We start from the raw sequence: 18,108 nt of genomic DNA, 5'->3' as shown, positions 1-18,108 counted from the left end.
TTTTAATCATTTAATTCTTTAAGAATTCTGAAAACTCACTGTAAATACTGTAATATTGCGATTTAGCTGTTAAAGTATGCTGAATTCCTTTCATTTAAAGTGTGTGCTGCACTATTGAGCTTAATTCACAACAATAAATCACAAATCAAATCGCAATATGAGTCAGAAAAATCAAACAACCCTTTTTAGCTTTTACAAAGGAGCTTTATACAGTTTTGTGAAAAACAAGGTAAACGTATGCCTCTGAGGTAATTTTCCAGGTGCAGGTAAAGAAAACTGGATAAGAAAATATAATTTTTAGTGTATAACCATAACTAGACCTACAGCAGTAAAATAATATTAGAGTAAGATTTTTAATCATTTATTTAAATCTTTTTTTGTTGTTGTTTAGTTTTGTGTTTCTCTACTTGGATGGTATCTCTTACCAGTTTATTCCATTTAAATATTGAAAATGTAAAATGTTTCTTTCTGTATTTGACCTTTGTTACTGAGTGGCTCAATTGTTTTGTTTTTATGATTCTATTTTGTGTAACAAATAAATAAAAAGATTTTTCTTCAGATTAAGATTAAACAGATTAAGTTAACTTAACTAATTTAAGTGGTTTGAACATAAAACAGTTAAGTTGTATCAAAAAAAATCTCAAAAATTGTGTAGTTTCAACTCATTTTCAATAAGTAGTTTGAACAAGGAGCAAAATCATCTTTTTGAGGATACTGTTAGATCACTAATATATAAAATATATATAATATGAGGCGCAAAACGTGTTTGCCGTGATTTGTTGCTAGTTTCAGACCAGCGCAACAGTAATTTTCCCATTTTGCGCCACGTTGTTTAAATAGCAAATCCATTTGCACCACTTTGTGGACTCACGGGTGCTGGTCTGAAAAGGAGGTGTGTTAAAGCGCATTGTTGACGCGTTTATATTTTGAGGAACTAAAATAGACCGCGCCATTGACCAACTAAAAGCTGGTCTAAAGTCTAGCGCAGAGCCCCTATGTGGGTCCTAAACCTTAGACATCGCTTAATATAATACATATGAAATATAATGTTATATTAGTAGCAGTATTATTTATTATATGCATATTTATATTTGTTTTAATAAAAACAAGTTCAGATTTGTCCACCTGTTGAGTTTTGAAGACGCATACGTCACTATATAGGGCATAAAAATAAGACGTGTGTTTGGATATAACTCAGTTTTTTGACCACACTTCGTTATCATTGTTCATTTATTCGTTTGATGGAAATTAGAACTGCATTTAGAAATAGTATTGAAACAAATCTTTGTTAAGCCGCCTTTTCACTGCACACGATATTTAAACACGACTGTCAGAGTATGCCCCTTTGTGGCAGTCACACAGAATTTTAAGTGTTGTCGTGCACCATTAGAGAGAAGCTGATTCTCGTGGTGTCCGAAGTAAAGTGCAAAAAGAGCCTTTCTTCTCCGTGCGTTCACCGTGGTTGAATGAATGAATACTAGAAACTCATAGACTGCTAAAAATTTTGTAGGGAATATGGAGACAGCATGAAAAAATTTTTTTATTACTAATGTATGATTAGAAATGGTTTTTTAATATAGACTTTTTTCACGGACCTGCTTGGACAACACTGAAATACATCACATCCGGTCGGCCGGTCACATGCTGTCTTGTCGCAGGAGTTCAAATATTTCAACGGATCTGCAGCTCAAATTGTATCCAAATTTTCCGCATACGGAGATGATCGGACTACTCTGATTAGTTTAATGCACATTATGCGAATAAAAATAACCCTGTTAGATCATGGACCGCGGCGCAGAGCATATTTTTCCGTCCTTAAAATAGCAAAAGTGAATTCGGACACACCCTTAATGCTTTTGACCCATGCACTTTAGACTTTGCGCCTAGATCATTAAAATAGAGAGTAAACATAAACATACAGGGCTCTAAGTGCCAATATCCATTGACTTGCATTATATATAAAAAATCTTGAATAAAAATGTTCTCCTGGAGTAAAAAAAAAAAGTCACCTTTATTTTGAATACCCTATAAATGAGATTCAATAACTTTTGGTGAACTTTCCCTTTAATTGTCATAATCATTCCTAATATATAAATTTTCCCATACACTTTTCCCCCCCTCCTTCCAGCATAACCTGACATTTTCCTGCACGGAGTCCCGAACGTTCCCTGCCTTCTTTAACTCCACCAGCTCCTTGCAGCTTCCGGGTCGGACTGATGCAGACACAGTGTCGGTCAGGCTTCAATTTCGGACGTGGAACCCCAGCGGCCTGCTATTCTTTACTCCACTCATGCCTGGAGGGGTGGAGGTCAGTCTGGTGGAGGGTAAAGTTACAGTCCACATCTACGTCACTCTGGGCAAGAACACCCGTGTGGACATATCCTCAGGTATCATACACCCCCAGCTCTCTCACTTTCTGGACTTTCTTTCTGGATTTCAGCTTGCACTTTTACTATATATATATGTATGTGTGTATATATGTATGTGTGTATATATGTATGTGTGTATATATATATATGTGTGTGTATATATATATGTATATGTGTATATATATATATATATATATATATATATATATATATATATATATATATATATATATATACACAGATGAAGTCAAACTTATTAGCCCTCCTGTCAATTTTTATTTTATTTTTTCAAATATTTGCCAAATGAGAGCAAGGAATTTTCACAGTATTTCCTATAATATTTTTTTTTCTGGAGAAAATCTTATTTGTTTTATTTGGGCTAGAATAAAATCAGTTATTAATATTTTAAAACTATTTTAAGGTCAATATTATTCAGCATTATTTGTTTTCGGTCATACAATGACTTGCCTAATTACCCTATTTAACCTAGTTAAGCCTTTATACTGCACTTTAAGCTGAATACTATTATCTTGAAAAAATATCTAGTAAAATATTATGTACTTTCATCATGGCAAAGATAAAAGAAATCGGTTATTAGAACTATTATGTTTCGATTTGTGTTGAAAAAAATATCTCCGTTAAACAGAATTTGGGAAAAAAAACTATACAGGGGGGCTAATTATTCAGGAGGACGAACAATTCTGACTTCAATATGAGCAATATCACACGAGTAGCAATGCTATATGGCTGTATATCGGTACTGGTGGGAGGCGTGCATTGGCTTGAGGCCACTGGCCGAGTGCCTTATTGCCCCTCACCAGTGATGATATACAGCCACATTGCAATGCTACGAGTGAGATATTGTGTTTATACAACAGTTCGACAGCATAATCGTGTATATAAAAAAGAAAATCAAACATTGAGAGTCTCAAAAATCCTTTTGTAAGAGGAACTACTTTCTTCCGCCATTCATTCACATCTGCAGCTGATGTCAGAACAGCAGAAACCTTTACTGATTCACCAACGTCACATTAGAGCTAGTATTTGAATGATTCTCTAAATGTCTAAAGTGATGAGAAAACAGCTGATTTTGCTCAAATTTTAAGATTTTAAGGCTGAACGTGACATGAAATGCCCTCCGTCTACAGAGATATCTCCTTACAGTATTAGTCTATTACAGTCTACAGGATTTTTCTGTTGCAATCAGGATATCACAATAATTAACTCCGAAAAAAGCAGCGCAATCACTACCAGATTGCTGTTGTGTTTCCGATAAGGAATTACGCTAAACACATGTGGACGTTTCTTATTTCTTTCTGCCAACACAACACACATTCCTGATATGCGAGTCCCATCTCACACTTAATTCACTACAATTATATGGTATAAATACAGCACTACAATATATAAGAGAGAGAGATCGAGATTATCACCAGTATAATAATGATTTGATCAGCTTTAGTTTGAAATTATGCCGTTTAAATCTTCTAAGGGCTTATTATGCGGTCCTGTCGCCATTTTGTGGATAGACGACGTCAACCGTCTTTGCTCAAAGATAGGTTAATGGCCGCCGACGCACTGTCTCTCAGAAATTATGAATATTTTAAAATAGGCACTATCCTTATAAATAAACTGCATAGTTGCAATCTAAACAACTACATTCATGACTAAAAAAAGCCTCAAAAGTACTTTATGTTGTCCAACAGCTGCAATATTTGTCAACTTGCAGAGTGTCCTCAGCCTGTTGCTGTATGTGGGCAGAGTAATACACAAGGGTGAAGAGGCTGGATGAGTGCTATTACTGGCAGAATATCGCATGGCTATCAGCCAATCAGATTTCAGAACCAGACAGAACTGTTGTATAAATATATATATAGTCCACTTTTACAGTATTGTTCCATTATTTCATTAATTGTTCCATTAATTGTGTTTTATTGTTTTATTCCTGATTTTTATTCAAATTAATTGATCTAAATAGTATCTAATTTTAGTCAAAATAATCTAAAAAGCTAATCATATAATAATAATAATAAAAAAGATTTTCATACCACCTAGCAACATATTAAAAATTTAACACTGTAGATGTATAATTGCTCTAGCAATCACAATGTATTTAAAACAGTCAGAAAACTGTAGCATACCTGTAGCAACACCCTAACAATGATTCATATAGCATGCCTACTCAAAAGTGCTTGTTCTTCTTTAAACACTAAGAGTATTCTCGCATTGCTATAGCATCACATACATTTTAAACTTCTTGTCATTCTACTAGCAACTATTCAGAACACTATGGCACCCACATAGGAATACCTTGGCAATGACCCAGAACACATTAGCAACTGCATAACATTTTTATACAACAACCTTTGTAAAATTATACCTCATTTCATCCCTGTAGCAACACCCTAGAAACCATTCGGAACACCCACAAAACTGCATAGGAATAAGCTAATGTTTGCAGGTTAACCATTTGTCTGTGCAGGTTCTGGTCTTAATGATGGACAGTGGCACAGCGTTCATTTTCTGGCACTGGAGAGCATTGCCATGTTGACCATTAATGGAGACGAAATGTCCACCGTGAGAGCTGCTCTGCCCATGCAGATCAGGACTGGAGGAGATTATTTTTTCGGAGGTAAGTGAATCATCATCATTTTTTTTTTTTTTTGCATGGTAATTATTTTAATACAGTTGAAGACAAAATTATTAACTCTCCTGTGAAATTTGTATTGCTTCCCGAATAATTCCCAAGTGTAATTTAAGGGAGAGTTCACTTAAAATATGAAGATTTCATGTTAATTCACTCACCCATTTTATTTCTGGGAACATTAAAGAAGACTTTTACATTAAAAAGCTATAAAAAAATGCACAAAAGTACGGACATCACTTTAAATCGGTGCTCAGCCAAACAGCAAAAAGTGCAAGAATATATATTCAAAGCGGCGGCAACACCAAAGCTCCAAAAATGCCAATTTGTTCAAATAAAAGGCTTGACCAGCCAGGTTTTAGAGGGGTTTTGGCCATTTCCAGGCTGGTTTCCAGCCTGGTCTTAGTTGGTCAGGCTGGAAAATGACCAGCTAAAACCATCTAAATCCAGCTTGACCAGCCTGGTTTTAGCTGGACATTGCTGGTTTTGGCTGGGCTCCCAGCCTGGCTAGGCTGGTCAAGCTGGTTTTAGCTGGTCATCTCCCAGCCTTACCAGCTAGGACCAGGCTGGAAATGGCTGGAAATCAGCCTGGAAATGGCCAAAACCCCTCTAAAACCAACCTGGTTGACCAGCTAAAACCAGCCAACCAGCCTAGGCTGGTTTAAGCTGTTTTTTCCAATAGGGATTTGTTGCCAAACTGGCAATTCTTGACCCATTTTTGCTCCTAAAGGACCTTTCATGGATGCTGCTTTTGTAACAAATCATAATAACAGTCACCTGTTGACATCACCTGTTTCAAATCACATCATTTAATCAATTTACCTGATTACTAGCCCTAAACTGCTCCTGTCCCAACTTTTTTTGGAATGTGTTGCAGGTCTGAATGACAGGAAAGGATGTATATTTACAAATGAAATAAAGTTGACCAGACAAAACAGGAAATATTTTGTGTTCATATTGTCTGCAATGAAATACAAGTCAAAGTAAATTTGGAAATCACTACTTTCCCTTTTAATTTGCGTTTTCCATATGGTCCCGTTCTGATTTGGGGTTGTACATTCTACAACTGAAGCTGCTCCAATATTTCAGTTTTTTCTTGTGTCCATGTGCAGGATACTTCCCGCGGACCGATCTTTCTCCATCACAGCGCTCATTTCAGGGCTGCATGCAGCTCATTCATGTGGACGACCAGTCTATGGACCTGCAATCTGTGGAGCAAGGCATTCTGGGTAGCTTCGAGAACGTCAGCCTGGATATGTGCGCCATCATAGACAGGTAATTCATTCTCAATATAGACTGATAGAGAGGCCAGATGTAAATTTGCATACAACTACTCCAAACATTCGACAAATGTATGCATATTCTGCTTTGCAAAAGTCAACAAGCGCTCTCCTCACAGCTTTGCTTTTCATATGGTAATGTCACGTCCCTTCACGATAAAGTCAAGCCCCTGTGCGTATCCATATTCATGCATGAACAAATGACTGCGCAAACTAATGCAGAACAGATGCCTGCCTTTGATCAAAGCGGCCGCTGTATTTTGATTGTCATTTTTGCTTAGACTCTGTAAAAAAAAAAACGCTGTTGCTTGAGTCGGGGTCCTTGATTGCTTTATTAGAGGGAAGTTTCAGAGCTGTGAAGCGGCTTATGTAAGCTACATCTGACTGACTTCAGCAGGAGTTCCTCAAATCTCTGTCACGTGTTCTCCCCCGTTTGATCAGGAACATGCAGGATCAGGGGAACCTCTCCGCTGATCTGATACTCCTGCAGACAGGATTTAAAGACTGCCAAAATGAAGCTTTACAGACTTACAAAGAACAGATTATCAAGCAGGGCAATGAGTCAGTGTAGCTCTACTCAACTAGAATTGCGTCAGAAAATAGCAGCTCAAATTAGTTACAATGATTTAGTTTATATAATTCAAAAAAGTATATTGTTTAAAGGGGCAGCTTGGTGGCGCAGTGGGTAGCACAGTCGCCACACAGCAAGAAGGTCGTTGGTTTGAGCCTCGGCTGGGTCAGTTGGCATTTCTGCGTGGAGTTTGCATGTTCTTCCCATGTTGGCGTGGGTTTCCTCTGGGTGCTCCGGTTTCCCGCACAGTCCAAAGACATGCTGTACCACCACCTATACCACATGTCTTTGGACTGTGGGGGAAACCGGAGCACCTGGAGGAAACCCACGCAAACACGGGGAGAACATGCCAACTGACCTAGCTGAGGTTCGAACCAGCAACCTTCTTGCTGTGAGGTGAACGTGCTACCCACTATGCCACCATGCAGCCCTGTTTAAAATAATATGGATAAAATAATTCACCTAACAAAAGTGAAGCTACACCGTAAAAAGCAATTACTTCAAAAAGTGAGTAAACCCATTACCATAATAATGACAAGTTGATTTTACTTAAAGGAAGTATTTATTTTGTATCTTAGCACTGTTGAGTTCACTTAACTTCATTTTTATAATTATGCATAGTTAATTTATTAAATAATTAGAAGGCAATGATTTTTTGCAGTGTATGGTGTCTTTCATTCAAAGTCAGTTTTTATATTGGATTCAGTGAAAAAGTATGGTTTCTGATTTTAACCTGTTTATTTAATTCGCCTTAAAGCAATGGTTTCAAACTCAATTCCTGGAGAGCCGCAGCTCTGCATAGTTTAGCTCCAACCACCTTTAACTCACACCTGCATAGTAGTCTCTAGTAGTCTTGAACACTGTAATGAGTTGCATCAGCTGTGTTTGATTAGGGTTGGAGATTAGGGTCAATCGAATTTGAAACTTATGCCTTTAAGCAAAAAATTAACCCCCTAGGAAAAAAAATGAAAAGCATTAGTTTTCACAAAGCAGTATTTTTACTTTACACTAGAAGTTTCATCTATAGGTTAAAACTATAAATTCAGGGAAATTTATCAATTTAGCTGTAACAAATTATTGTAAATTTTCTTTGAAGTTGGTCCTTACTAAAATTATACTTTGATGTAAGGGGAAAAAGATTTCCAGAAAAAAAAAAAAAAATGGTGGAAAAAAAACAGTGGAAAAAAATCCATAATAAAAGTCTTGATAAATAAAAATTACAAAAATCACGGTGCAAAAATTTGCACACCCCAATCGATATGTTAGTAATTATAATAAAGTGAATTTATAATAATTAAAAATATAAAAAATAACATTTATTTTGCAATTTTCAGTTCCAACTTTTATATTAAAAAAAATCACTCCAAAAAAGATTTGGATCACTGTTCTATAAAAAAATGTTTTTTTCATGATAGATTCATTTATTTACCACATATATTAATAATTGCCAGGAATATTTGATTTTAACTGTGGTCTTAACACATCTGTAAAACATTCTAATATTGCTGTAAAATAAATCTTCTAAATTATTAATTCATCAACTTCCTTTTCTTATTTCAGGACCACAACCACAACCATCCAGTTCATTTTAGATTTACACAATTGAGCCCCGTCCTATGTTTTTATTTTTCAAGAAGCACACCACAAAAGAGAAGAAAGATTATGACAGCTTCTGCTTAATTGCAAAAGTAATCCTTCACTCTGTGTGTCTCCAGGTGTGTCCCAAACCACTGTGAACATGGAGGAAAGTGTTCTCAAACTGAAGACACATTTAAGTGTGCCTGTGAGGGCACTGGATACTCTGGCGCCACCTGCCACAACTGTAAGCATCTCGAATCTTAACACGCACATCTGAGCTCATTTTGACAATGATGGCCTTCTAGCTACAACCCAGTACTGGGAAACACCAATACACTCTCACATTCACACACACACTCATACACTACGGCCAATTTACTTCATCCAATTCACCCATAGCGCATGTCTTTTGACTGTGGGGGAAACCGGAGCACCCGGAGGAAACCCACGCAAACATGGGGAGAACATGCAAACTCCACACGGAAATGCCAACTCGAACCAGCAACCTTCTTGCTGTGATGCCACCGTGCCACTCACTACTGTACATAAATTCCGCAGTTCTATATAATTCAATTCAAAGAAGCAAAGTAATAGATGTTTTGCAGAATAATTCTATTTTTAAAATAAAACGTAGCATTTATCAAGACAAGTGCATATGCTTAAGAAAAAAAATCCCTTGAGCGTTTAGTGCATAGTGCATGACCATTTATGTAATTAATTCAGCAAAGCAGAGTCATTTTAATTAGTAATGTTTTGTTATTCTGATATTTTGCATTCTAACTAAATATTTCAACTAAAGAAGGTTTTATTTGTGCAACAGCACAAGCTTAAAAAAAGTGAAATGTAAATTGATGGCAATTTATGATATGTATGACGTATGGTGAAATGTTTTGTGATTTTATATGAATATTATTTCAAGAGTTCACACTTAGCTGATGATTGATTATAAAGCTTGTTTGGCATGCTGTCCTGGAAGAGAGCCCTGAGCTCATAAGATCCTCGAGCCCGGGGCTTCCTCCCATTTGCAAGGCGAGAGGGGAGTTTGAGCTCAGGTAGATGTCGAGAACTCCCCTGCTGTAGTAGCTAATGAACAGATAGTGATTGCTCTTAAGAGATAATTACTTACTAGGAGCATGTCTATGGTGCTAATTTGGATTAGTCAATTAACTTAAGTTGTATGTTTTTGGATGGTGGGAAGAAACCGGGGAACCCGAGGGAAACCCACGTGAGCACGAGGAGAATGTGTAAACTCTGCACAGAAAGGTCAGCTGGCTTGGTAAGGACTAGGACTGGGAACAGGCAACAGTGCTAACCACTGGGCCACCACGCCACCCATCTAGGAAAGGAGGAGGAGTAGGGGTGGAAGGGGGGATTCTTCAAAACGAAGATGGCTGTTATATGGAACTTAGGGTATTTATAGTGGCTTAGGAATCATCTGATTGGTGAATCAGAAATTGAATAATGCGGGGCCGGCTGCAAGCAATCATAAGCACGTGATCCTCTCAAAATTAGTTTATAAATAAACTTCACTTAAATTTTAAGTATTATTTTTTTAAAAAGGAACCTAAAATATCCTGTTTGACACAAATGTAAAGGATTTGAGTCAACATTCCATAATCAGACATTCATTTCTGTTGTCTATGCATTGTGATTTATGTGGATTTAGTCAAGGAAGTGAATTATTTACTAAGTTGGGTTTCAGATGAAGTAATTAGAAACATAATTTTAATACAATTGTGATGATCTAATTAGTAATCAACTTACAGTTATCACTGTAAAAAAATATCTGTTAATTAACAGGTTCTGTGTTTTGTGATTCACAAGTGTGTTTTGTTTATTTATAGTTGTGAATTGCATTATGGGAGTTTTATCTCAGCTCTGTTCAGTTTTGATGTTGAAAATTCAACTCTACAGTTTTAACAGAGTGACTTTTATTGACATTTTAGTAGTTTGAAATAATATAATAAGTTCTTTGGTAATGTTAGATTGTGTAATACATGCTTCAGTGATTAAAATTTACATATTTATTTAAATGACATCTTAGTAATTAATAAAAATATGTACGTTTTTAGTGTTTTGAGGGATATTTCGTGTATTCTTACCTAAAGTAACTTCTGGTTAGCCATGTTAAAGGTTACTGTGGGTCAGACTATACAAACCAAGTGTCTTATTTAACTTTACTTTTAGGTTATAGACAGGGGCGCACTTAGTGATTTGGGGGCCCTAAGCAATTTCAGGTATGGGGCCCTAGCATTATTGGAAAAAAAAAAATTACTAAAAAAAAAAATAAATATATATATATATATATATAGTGATTAGATTTTAATAATAATATTAATTTAAAAACATTTCAACAAATTTAATTCACAATCCATCAAACTAATCTTTTCACCATTTTCATATGGATTGAGTAATGGCTGTCTGTGAATTGGCGGCCGTCACTGCTCACTGGGAAATGTTATGTGAACAGGCTCTCTCTTAACAAGCTCACAGCGCTTATCATCTGACAGCTGTTTCGGCCAGACAGCAGGATCGTGGAGGAGGCTGCGTTTCGTTGTTTGTCTTATTTCTACTTTTTTCTCCAAATGTTCTCAATTCTCGCTGTTGCACACGCTACCTTCCCCTCCTCTGATCGCTGACAGACTGCTGTCACTAAAATCTCTGTGATTGTGAACAACAGCAAGAAAATAATAATAAACGGTCCATTTAAATTATTACATTTAAAACAGGAGAAGCAGATCCGACTGTAGCAGGGAAATATCTCACGCTCTCATTGCCACAGCATTTGCCATCAGTATGCAGGGGAATGATCTCTCAATGCTGCAGGTGTAAGAGACGGCTGTGTGGCACTGTGCCGCCTTTGAGTGCTCTGAGGCGGGGGAGAGGCCGACGGCATCACCCACAGCTCGTTGCGAAGAGTAACGTTAGGAATGGTACAGCACGGACACGTGCTTTAAAAATCTCCAGGAACACTTAAAACATTCGCTAGTTGCTTTTTTGAAAATTTGTCGCTAGGGGACTCTGAAAAGTCACTAAGTTGGCAACACTGGCTGGCAGTATATTAATTGATGTCAGGGTTCTGCCGCTCTGGTCTTGTAAATTCTTGTTTTGGAGTCTGGACACTAGCTCTGACTTGTCCTGCCCTGTTGTGCTTGGCTCAAGTTTTCTCGGGTCGAGCACTCATTTTCTGTCATTGTGAGTGTCTCTGTATGGGCGCCGTCGCTTGATGCGGGTGCGCAGGGTCTGTGTGTGCTTGGGATGCGCGCTCTTGTACTCGTGTTTGTGTTTTGTTCTGTCGGCATCGCGCTGTTTCATTCTCAGCGTCTCCTTGTGGTTGATTTTAGTTTCAGTTGGCGATGAGATGAAACATGCGCGTTGCATATGTGTGAGCGCACGGTGGCCACGTGCTTTTGTTGTGTGTTTCAGTGTTGTGCTTTTAGTGTTGTCTTGTGAACACGCGGTTAATGAGTTCTCTCATTGGCTGCGTGTTCTAGTCTTATGAGAGCACATGGCTTGTGTTGTCTCTTTGTGTCATGTGCTTTCCCGTCTATTGTCTAGTCCCAACCACTTTGTTAACCCATTATTAGTTAATTATGTTCACCTGTTTGTGTTAATTTTTCCGCTTATATTCTCCTCATGTCTGCTGTCCTGTGCGAGATCGTCGTCGTATATTGCCTTGTCCTGTGTGTTCCAGTCCTGATCCCTGCCAGCCTGCCCAGTCTAGTTTGTTTGTTTATTTGTTTCATTAATGTTTTTCACCTCTGGGTTGTTTGTTTTGCCTTTTGTTTTATTTTTATCACTAATGAATATCCATTTACTTGCACTTGGGTCCTTGCTCCTTTTTCCCCACCACCAAACCTGACAGTACGAACTCGCCAAAATGAGGACCCAGCAGACCCGTAAGAATGACTCCTTCAGCCACATGCCACAGCTTCTTAGTCTGCATGCGCTGCGGCAACATGGCTTGGACTTAAAGGAGTTTGCGGAGAGGTTCCGTATGGCAGCAGAGGGGCTCAGATTTAATGACTGGGCTCTTTTGAATCTCCTGAACTTTGCTCTTGATAAACCCCTCTATCCTCTGCAGATACGGAGATTGGTGGGCTACTCATACAAACAGTTTGTGGAACATATGGTTCATCAAGGGGCTCATGAAAGTCTTCAGGAGAGAATTTGATCTGTAATTCCACCTGCAGACCAACCTGAATCCAGTTCCCTGCTTTTATTTTATTTTTATTTTTAATAAATATCCATTTACCTGCACTTGGGTCCTTGCTTCTTTTTCCCTACCACGAAACCTGACAATTGAAGTGCTCACACCTCGCGCATGTGCAGTACGGAAGGAACATTCCATTATTCAGGATTTGAAAAGAAGTAATAACGTCAAAATCTTAATAGTTATAGACAGATTTTACAACATATGATGAAGAATGTATAAAAGAGCTATACGATTAATATAGGCTTCTTGGCATTGGTCGGGGCCCCCTAATTCCCCAGGGCCCTAAGCGGTTGCTTACCTTGCTTATTGGTTAAGTCTGCCCCTGGCTATAGATGCAAACACCTATATGAGAAAAGTGTCTTGTTGTTAACACTTACAATGTCTATCAGTGCTCTAGATCTGCTGGTTTTTGGCACGATTATACATTCACAATGGTATGAACCATTTTAGGGGTGGTCAAATGTATATTTATATGACTTTTATTTATATGACTTTTATTTATTTTACTTCAATTATTAATATTTAAGATACAGAGAAAGCTATTTATCACTATTAATGTGCAGACCCCCCCTTGCATCTTGTTTTAACAAGGGGGGATCAAGCATTAATTAGGGGAGTTAATACACCCAAACCACCCTGTAATTCACACTCTGCTGGAATGTTGTTCATTTATTCATTTTCGTTGGCCTAGTCTATATTTCAGAGGTCGCCACAGCAGAATTAACCATCAACTATTCTTGCATAATTTTTATACAGCGGATGCCTTTGCAGCCGTAACCCAGTACTGGGAAGCACCCATACACTCACACAATAAAACACATTTATACACTATGACCAATTTTTGTTTACCAAATTCGCTGATACAGCATGTCTTTGGACCGTGGGGGAAACCGGAGCAACCAGAGGAAACCCACGGCAACACGGGGAGAACATGCAAACTCCACACAGAAATGCCAACTGGCCCAGCCGGGACTAATAGATTAATAATATTAGATTAATAGATTGTTTTGTTTGCATTTGTCATGTGCAAGATTTTTTGGTTTTGTTTGTGCATTATTTATTTAGCTGACTGGCGTGGGGGGTTTTCTTGCAGCAGGGGCAGTTTTGATGCTTACTCTGTGTGTTTCTGCAGCTGTGTATGAGCAGTCCTGCGAGGAGTACAAACACTTGGGCCGAAGCTCAGACACATACTGGATCGATCCGGATGGCAGCGGATCCCTGGAGCCGTTCAGAGTCACCTGCAACATGAGGGGTCAGAAACAACAAACACTTACAAATTCACTAATGTAGATACAAAAATAGCAGGTGGACAGTCTACCTGAATACTGCTAGATTCATTTTCTTTCAGCTCAGTCCCTTGTTTATCAGGGGTCACCACAGCAGAATGAACCACCAACTATTCTGTATGTTTTACACAGCGGATGCCCATTCAGTCACAACCCAGTAATGGGAAACACCCATTCATTCTCATATTTACACACACAGTCATACACTACGGCCAATTCTTGCTGTGACGAGACAGTGCTAACAACTAAGCCACTGTGCCACCCATTATACAATTCATACTCATTCATTCATCATATTTTTCAGCTTAATTCCTTTATTAATCAGGGGTCGCCACAGTGCAATGAACCACCAACTTATTCAGCATATGTTTTATGCAGCGGATGCCCTTCCAGGTGCAACCCATCACTGGGAAACATCCATACACTCTCATTCACACACATACACTAGAGACAGTTTAGCTTACCCAATCTAATGCATGAGTTTGGACTGTGGGGGAAACCAGAGCACACGAAGAAAACCCACGCAAACACAGGGAGAACATGCACACTCCACACAGAAATGCCAACTGACCCAGCCAAGGCTGTATTTTATATAAAAATTTATGGATTTTATACAAAAAGTAAATCAAACACACACATGCACGTTTGTTTTTGTGAATTGTGGGGACATTGCATAGGTTTCCATAGTTTTGAGACTGTACACACTCTATTTTCTATCATCCTATCCCCAAACCCAGGACAATGTGTGCATGTTTACTTTCTAAAAACAATAAATTCTTGATGATTTAGATGCTTTTTGAAAAATTTAAATATGGTCAATGTCCTCATAAGTCACCTTTATCTTATAACACCTGCCATACCTATGTCATTAAACAAATTTGTATCCTAATATGTCACCAGACACACACATATAGACACAAAAAGTACATATATAATACAAATATTTGTTAAAAAAAACAATATCAGCGACAACATGAGAAGCATGAACATGACAAGTTCAGTTAATGTATTCATATCATGTTCTAATATATTCATTGTCATAACAATGAATGCATTAACACATAATCGCCCACATTTACACATCAGTGACCTCTTTGGTACCAACAAAAATGATTAAGCACAAAAATTGTTGCTTTTTTATGGTGCAAGAATTTGTATCTGTGATGGATTATTTGTCCATACTGCCTATACACAAAGAGCAAATCTTTATTGCAGTGACTAATAGGAATAGGTTGACTGCAGTGATATGTGGTGCAAATTAGGCTTTGTTTGTTTTTTTGCTTTTTTGCTTACATGTTTGTCTCACAAACTGCATGAAATTTGATCTTTTTAAAACAGTTTTGGCCTGTTTTATACAGTTCAAGTCAGAATTATTTGCCTTCCTGAATTATTAGCCCCCCTGCATATTTATTTTTCTCAATTTCTGTTTAACGGGGAGAAGATTTTATTTCAACGCATTTTTAAACATAATAGTTTTAATAACTCATTTCTAATAATAGATTTCTTTTATCTTTGGCATGTTATAGATCATCCAATCATAGATGTTTAAAGGGATATAATCTGTCATCATTTACTAATCCTCCACATGTTGCAAATCTTTAGGAGTTTCTTTCTTCTGTTGAACACAACCCAGCAGGCACACAACATCGTAAGATGTTAATATTAGGTTAGATTTAGGTTGTGATGTCGGGTGCATCTAAGCACAACGATATTTTGATGTCCAATAACGTTGTCAAATGACGTTGATATTTGGTTGATTTTAGGTTGTGTTGAAAAGTGATCAAAATCCAACGTCAAGCATATGTCGCAAACCAACGTCATATTGACGTCAAATACTGGCGTTTATTCCTGATGTTTGGCAACCAAAATCCAATGTCTGATAGACATCATTGAGGTAACATCCACACAACTTCAAACTGTAAAATCATTAGACGCTGACATTTTTATTTGTTTTAAGTTTGTGTTGAAAAGTGACCAAAATCTGAAGTATGTTCGATGTTGCATATCTTTGGCTTGATGACAGTACATAATATTTTACTATATTTTTCTACATACTAGTATTCAGCTTAAAGTGACATTTTAAGGCTTAACTAGGTTAATTAGGCAATTTAGTGTAATTAGGCAAGTTATTGTATGATGATGTTTTGTCCTGTCGACAATCGAAAACAAATATTGCTTAAGGGGCTAATAATATTGACCTTAAAATGGTTTAAAAACTTAAAAACTGCTTTTATTCTAGCCGAAATAAAACAAATACTTTCTCCAGAAGAAAAAATTTATAGGAAATACTGTGAAAAATTCTTGCTTCATTTGGTAAATATTTGAAAAAGAAAATAATCACATGAGGGCTAATCATTCTGACTTTAGCTGTATGTGTTATTAAATGTAATACTGAAATTAGACCACAGTCTCCTCATGGACATTTCCGCAAATTGACATCACTGCAGAAAACCATTTGTCACAATTCTGCACTCAAAAGAGTCACTTCAAATATCTCCCATACTCATAGTTATCAAGAAATGTGTAATATTCAGTCAGAGGATGGACGGTGATGTGTCAAAACTCACAAGTATTTGAATGACAGCTCCTTACGCACGCAAAACATGACAGCTCATACTGAAGGTGCCAATTTATGTTTCTGCCAATGCATGAGTCTTTCATTTCAGAAGGTTCCTGAGACTAACATTTTGAAAAAAGGCTTCATTTTCAGACTACTGATTGACCCAAACCTCATTATCACCTCACATGCTCCCTTTATCAACATAAAAATGAATGCAACTCTTGATGAAAATAAACTTTGTAACATTGCATAAGGTTATCGTAGTAATGTACACTGTGATAAAAGCTGAAGATACTCCTAAAGATGGTTTCTAAATGTTGCTGAGGAGAACTGAAGTCTTGAAAAATCACTCCAACGCATCTCAAAGACATTCAGTTGGGTTCAGTTTTCATTGTATGTGTGTAAATTTGAGTATTGGCTGGGATATGTCATTCAACATGATTATTTACATTAAAAAGTAAAATAAAAGCACAAAAAGCTTCACACTGCATTGCTTAGGCTTTAGGTGAATTGTTGCCAAACACACTAAACAGTGCAATATATCAATCACTGTGTTATAGATCATGCAATCATAGATGTTTAAAGGGATATAATCCTGTCATTGTTTACAACTCAGCAGGCACACAACATCATAAGATGTTAATATTAGGCTAGATTTAGGTCGTGATGTCGGGTGCACAATCTAAGCACAACGATATTTTGATGTCCAATAACGTTGTCAAATGACGTTGATATTTGGTTGATTTTAGGTTGTGTTGGAAAGTGATCAAAATCCAACGTCAAACCTATGTCTCAAACCAACGTCATATTGACGTCAAATACTGGTGTTTATTCCTCATATATGGCAACCGAAATCCAATGTCTGATAGACATCATAGTGGTAAAATCCACACAACTTCAAACTGTAACATCATTAGATGTTGACATTTGGTTGTTTTTAGTTTGTGTTAAAAAGTGACCAAAATTCGAAGTATGTTCGATGTTGCACACTGACGTTGGTCTGACGCCAGTCTGATTTTCATCAATACAATATTCCCCGACACTGGGGTACAACGTCAATCTGACGTCATGTTGATGTACTGTGTCTGCTGGGAAAAGAAGATATTTTGACAAATGTTGGAAACTAATGGCCACTGACTTCCATAGTATTATTTTTTCCAGCTATGGATGTCAGTGGTTTCCAACATTCTTCAAATGATCGTCATTAATGGAAAAAAGAAATTCAAAAAAAGGTTTTAAAAGACTTTAGGATTAATAAATGCTGTGTGAATATTCCTTTTGAGGTCAACAATCAGCATTTGATTTAATGTACCTTGTTTTCCTCATGTTGTGGGGACCAGTGTCCCCACAAGTATACCAATACCAGTCTATTTTGACCTTGTGGGGACATTTTTGGTCACCAGCTGAAAAACAGCTCATATATAACAGAATGTTTTTTTTTGAGTTGATTGTTTCTCATGAGGGTTGTGTTTAGAGGTAGGGGAGAGAATAGTCTGTACTGTATCAAATAATTATTTCTATGGGAAGTTCCTATAAAGATACACTCAAACTGTTTGTTCAAACTACTTATACACTGTAAAAATATCTGTGAATTAGCAGTTTTC

At 37.2% G+C, this 18,108-nt stretch overlaps 1 protein-coding gene across 1 annotated transcript in view; it reads left to right on the top strand.

Moving 5' to 3' along the window:
• Positions 1-18,108, top strand: part of cntnap2b (contactin associated protein 2b) — a 110,849-nt gene that overhangs the window by 52,294 nt on the left and 40,447 nt on the right. Inside the window, exons 8-12 of the mRNA XM_056481763.1 lie at positions 2,129-2,387; positions 4,852-5,001; positions 6,126-6,288; positions 8,580-8,686; positions 13,791-13,910. Of these exons, the coding sequence (XP_056337738.1) occupies positions 2,129-2,387; positions 4,852-5,001; positions 6,126-6,288; positions 8,580-8,686; positions 13,791-13,910 (799 nt within the window). The remainder of the gene's footprint in view (positions 1-2,128; positions 2,388-4,851; positions 5,002-6,125; positions 6,289-8,579; positions 8,687-13,790; positions 13,911-18,108) is intronic.

Source organism: Danio aesculapii, chromosome 2, assembly GCF_903798145.1.
Source record: "Danio aesculapii chromosome 2, fDanAes4.1, whole genome shotgun sequence".
Taxonomy (NCBI): Eukaryota; Metazoa; Chordata; class Actinopteri; order Cypriniformes; family Danionidae; genus Danio; species Danio aesculapii.
Note: the sequence above shows the minus strand (reverse complement) of the source record. Positions and strands in the feature narration are given on the sequence as shown.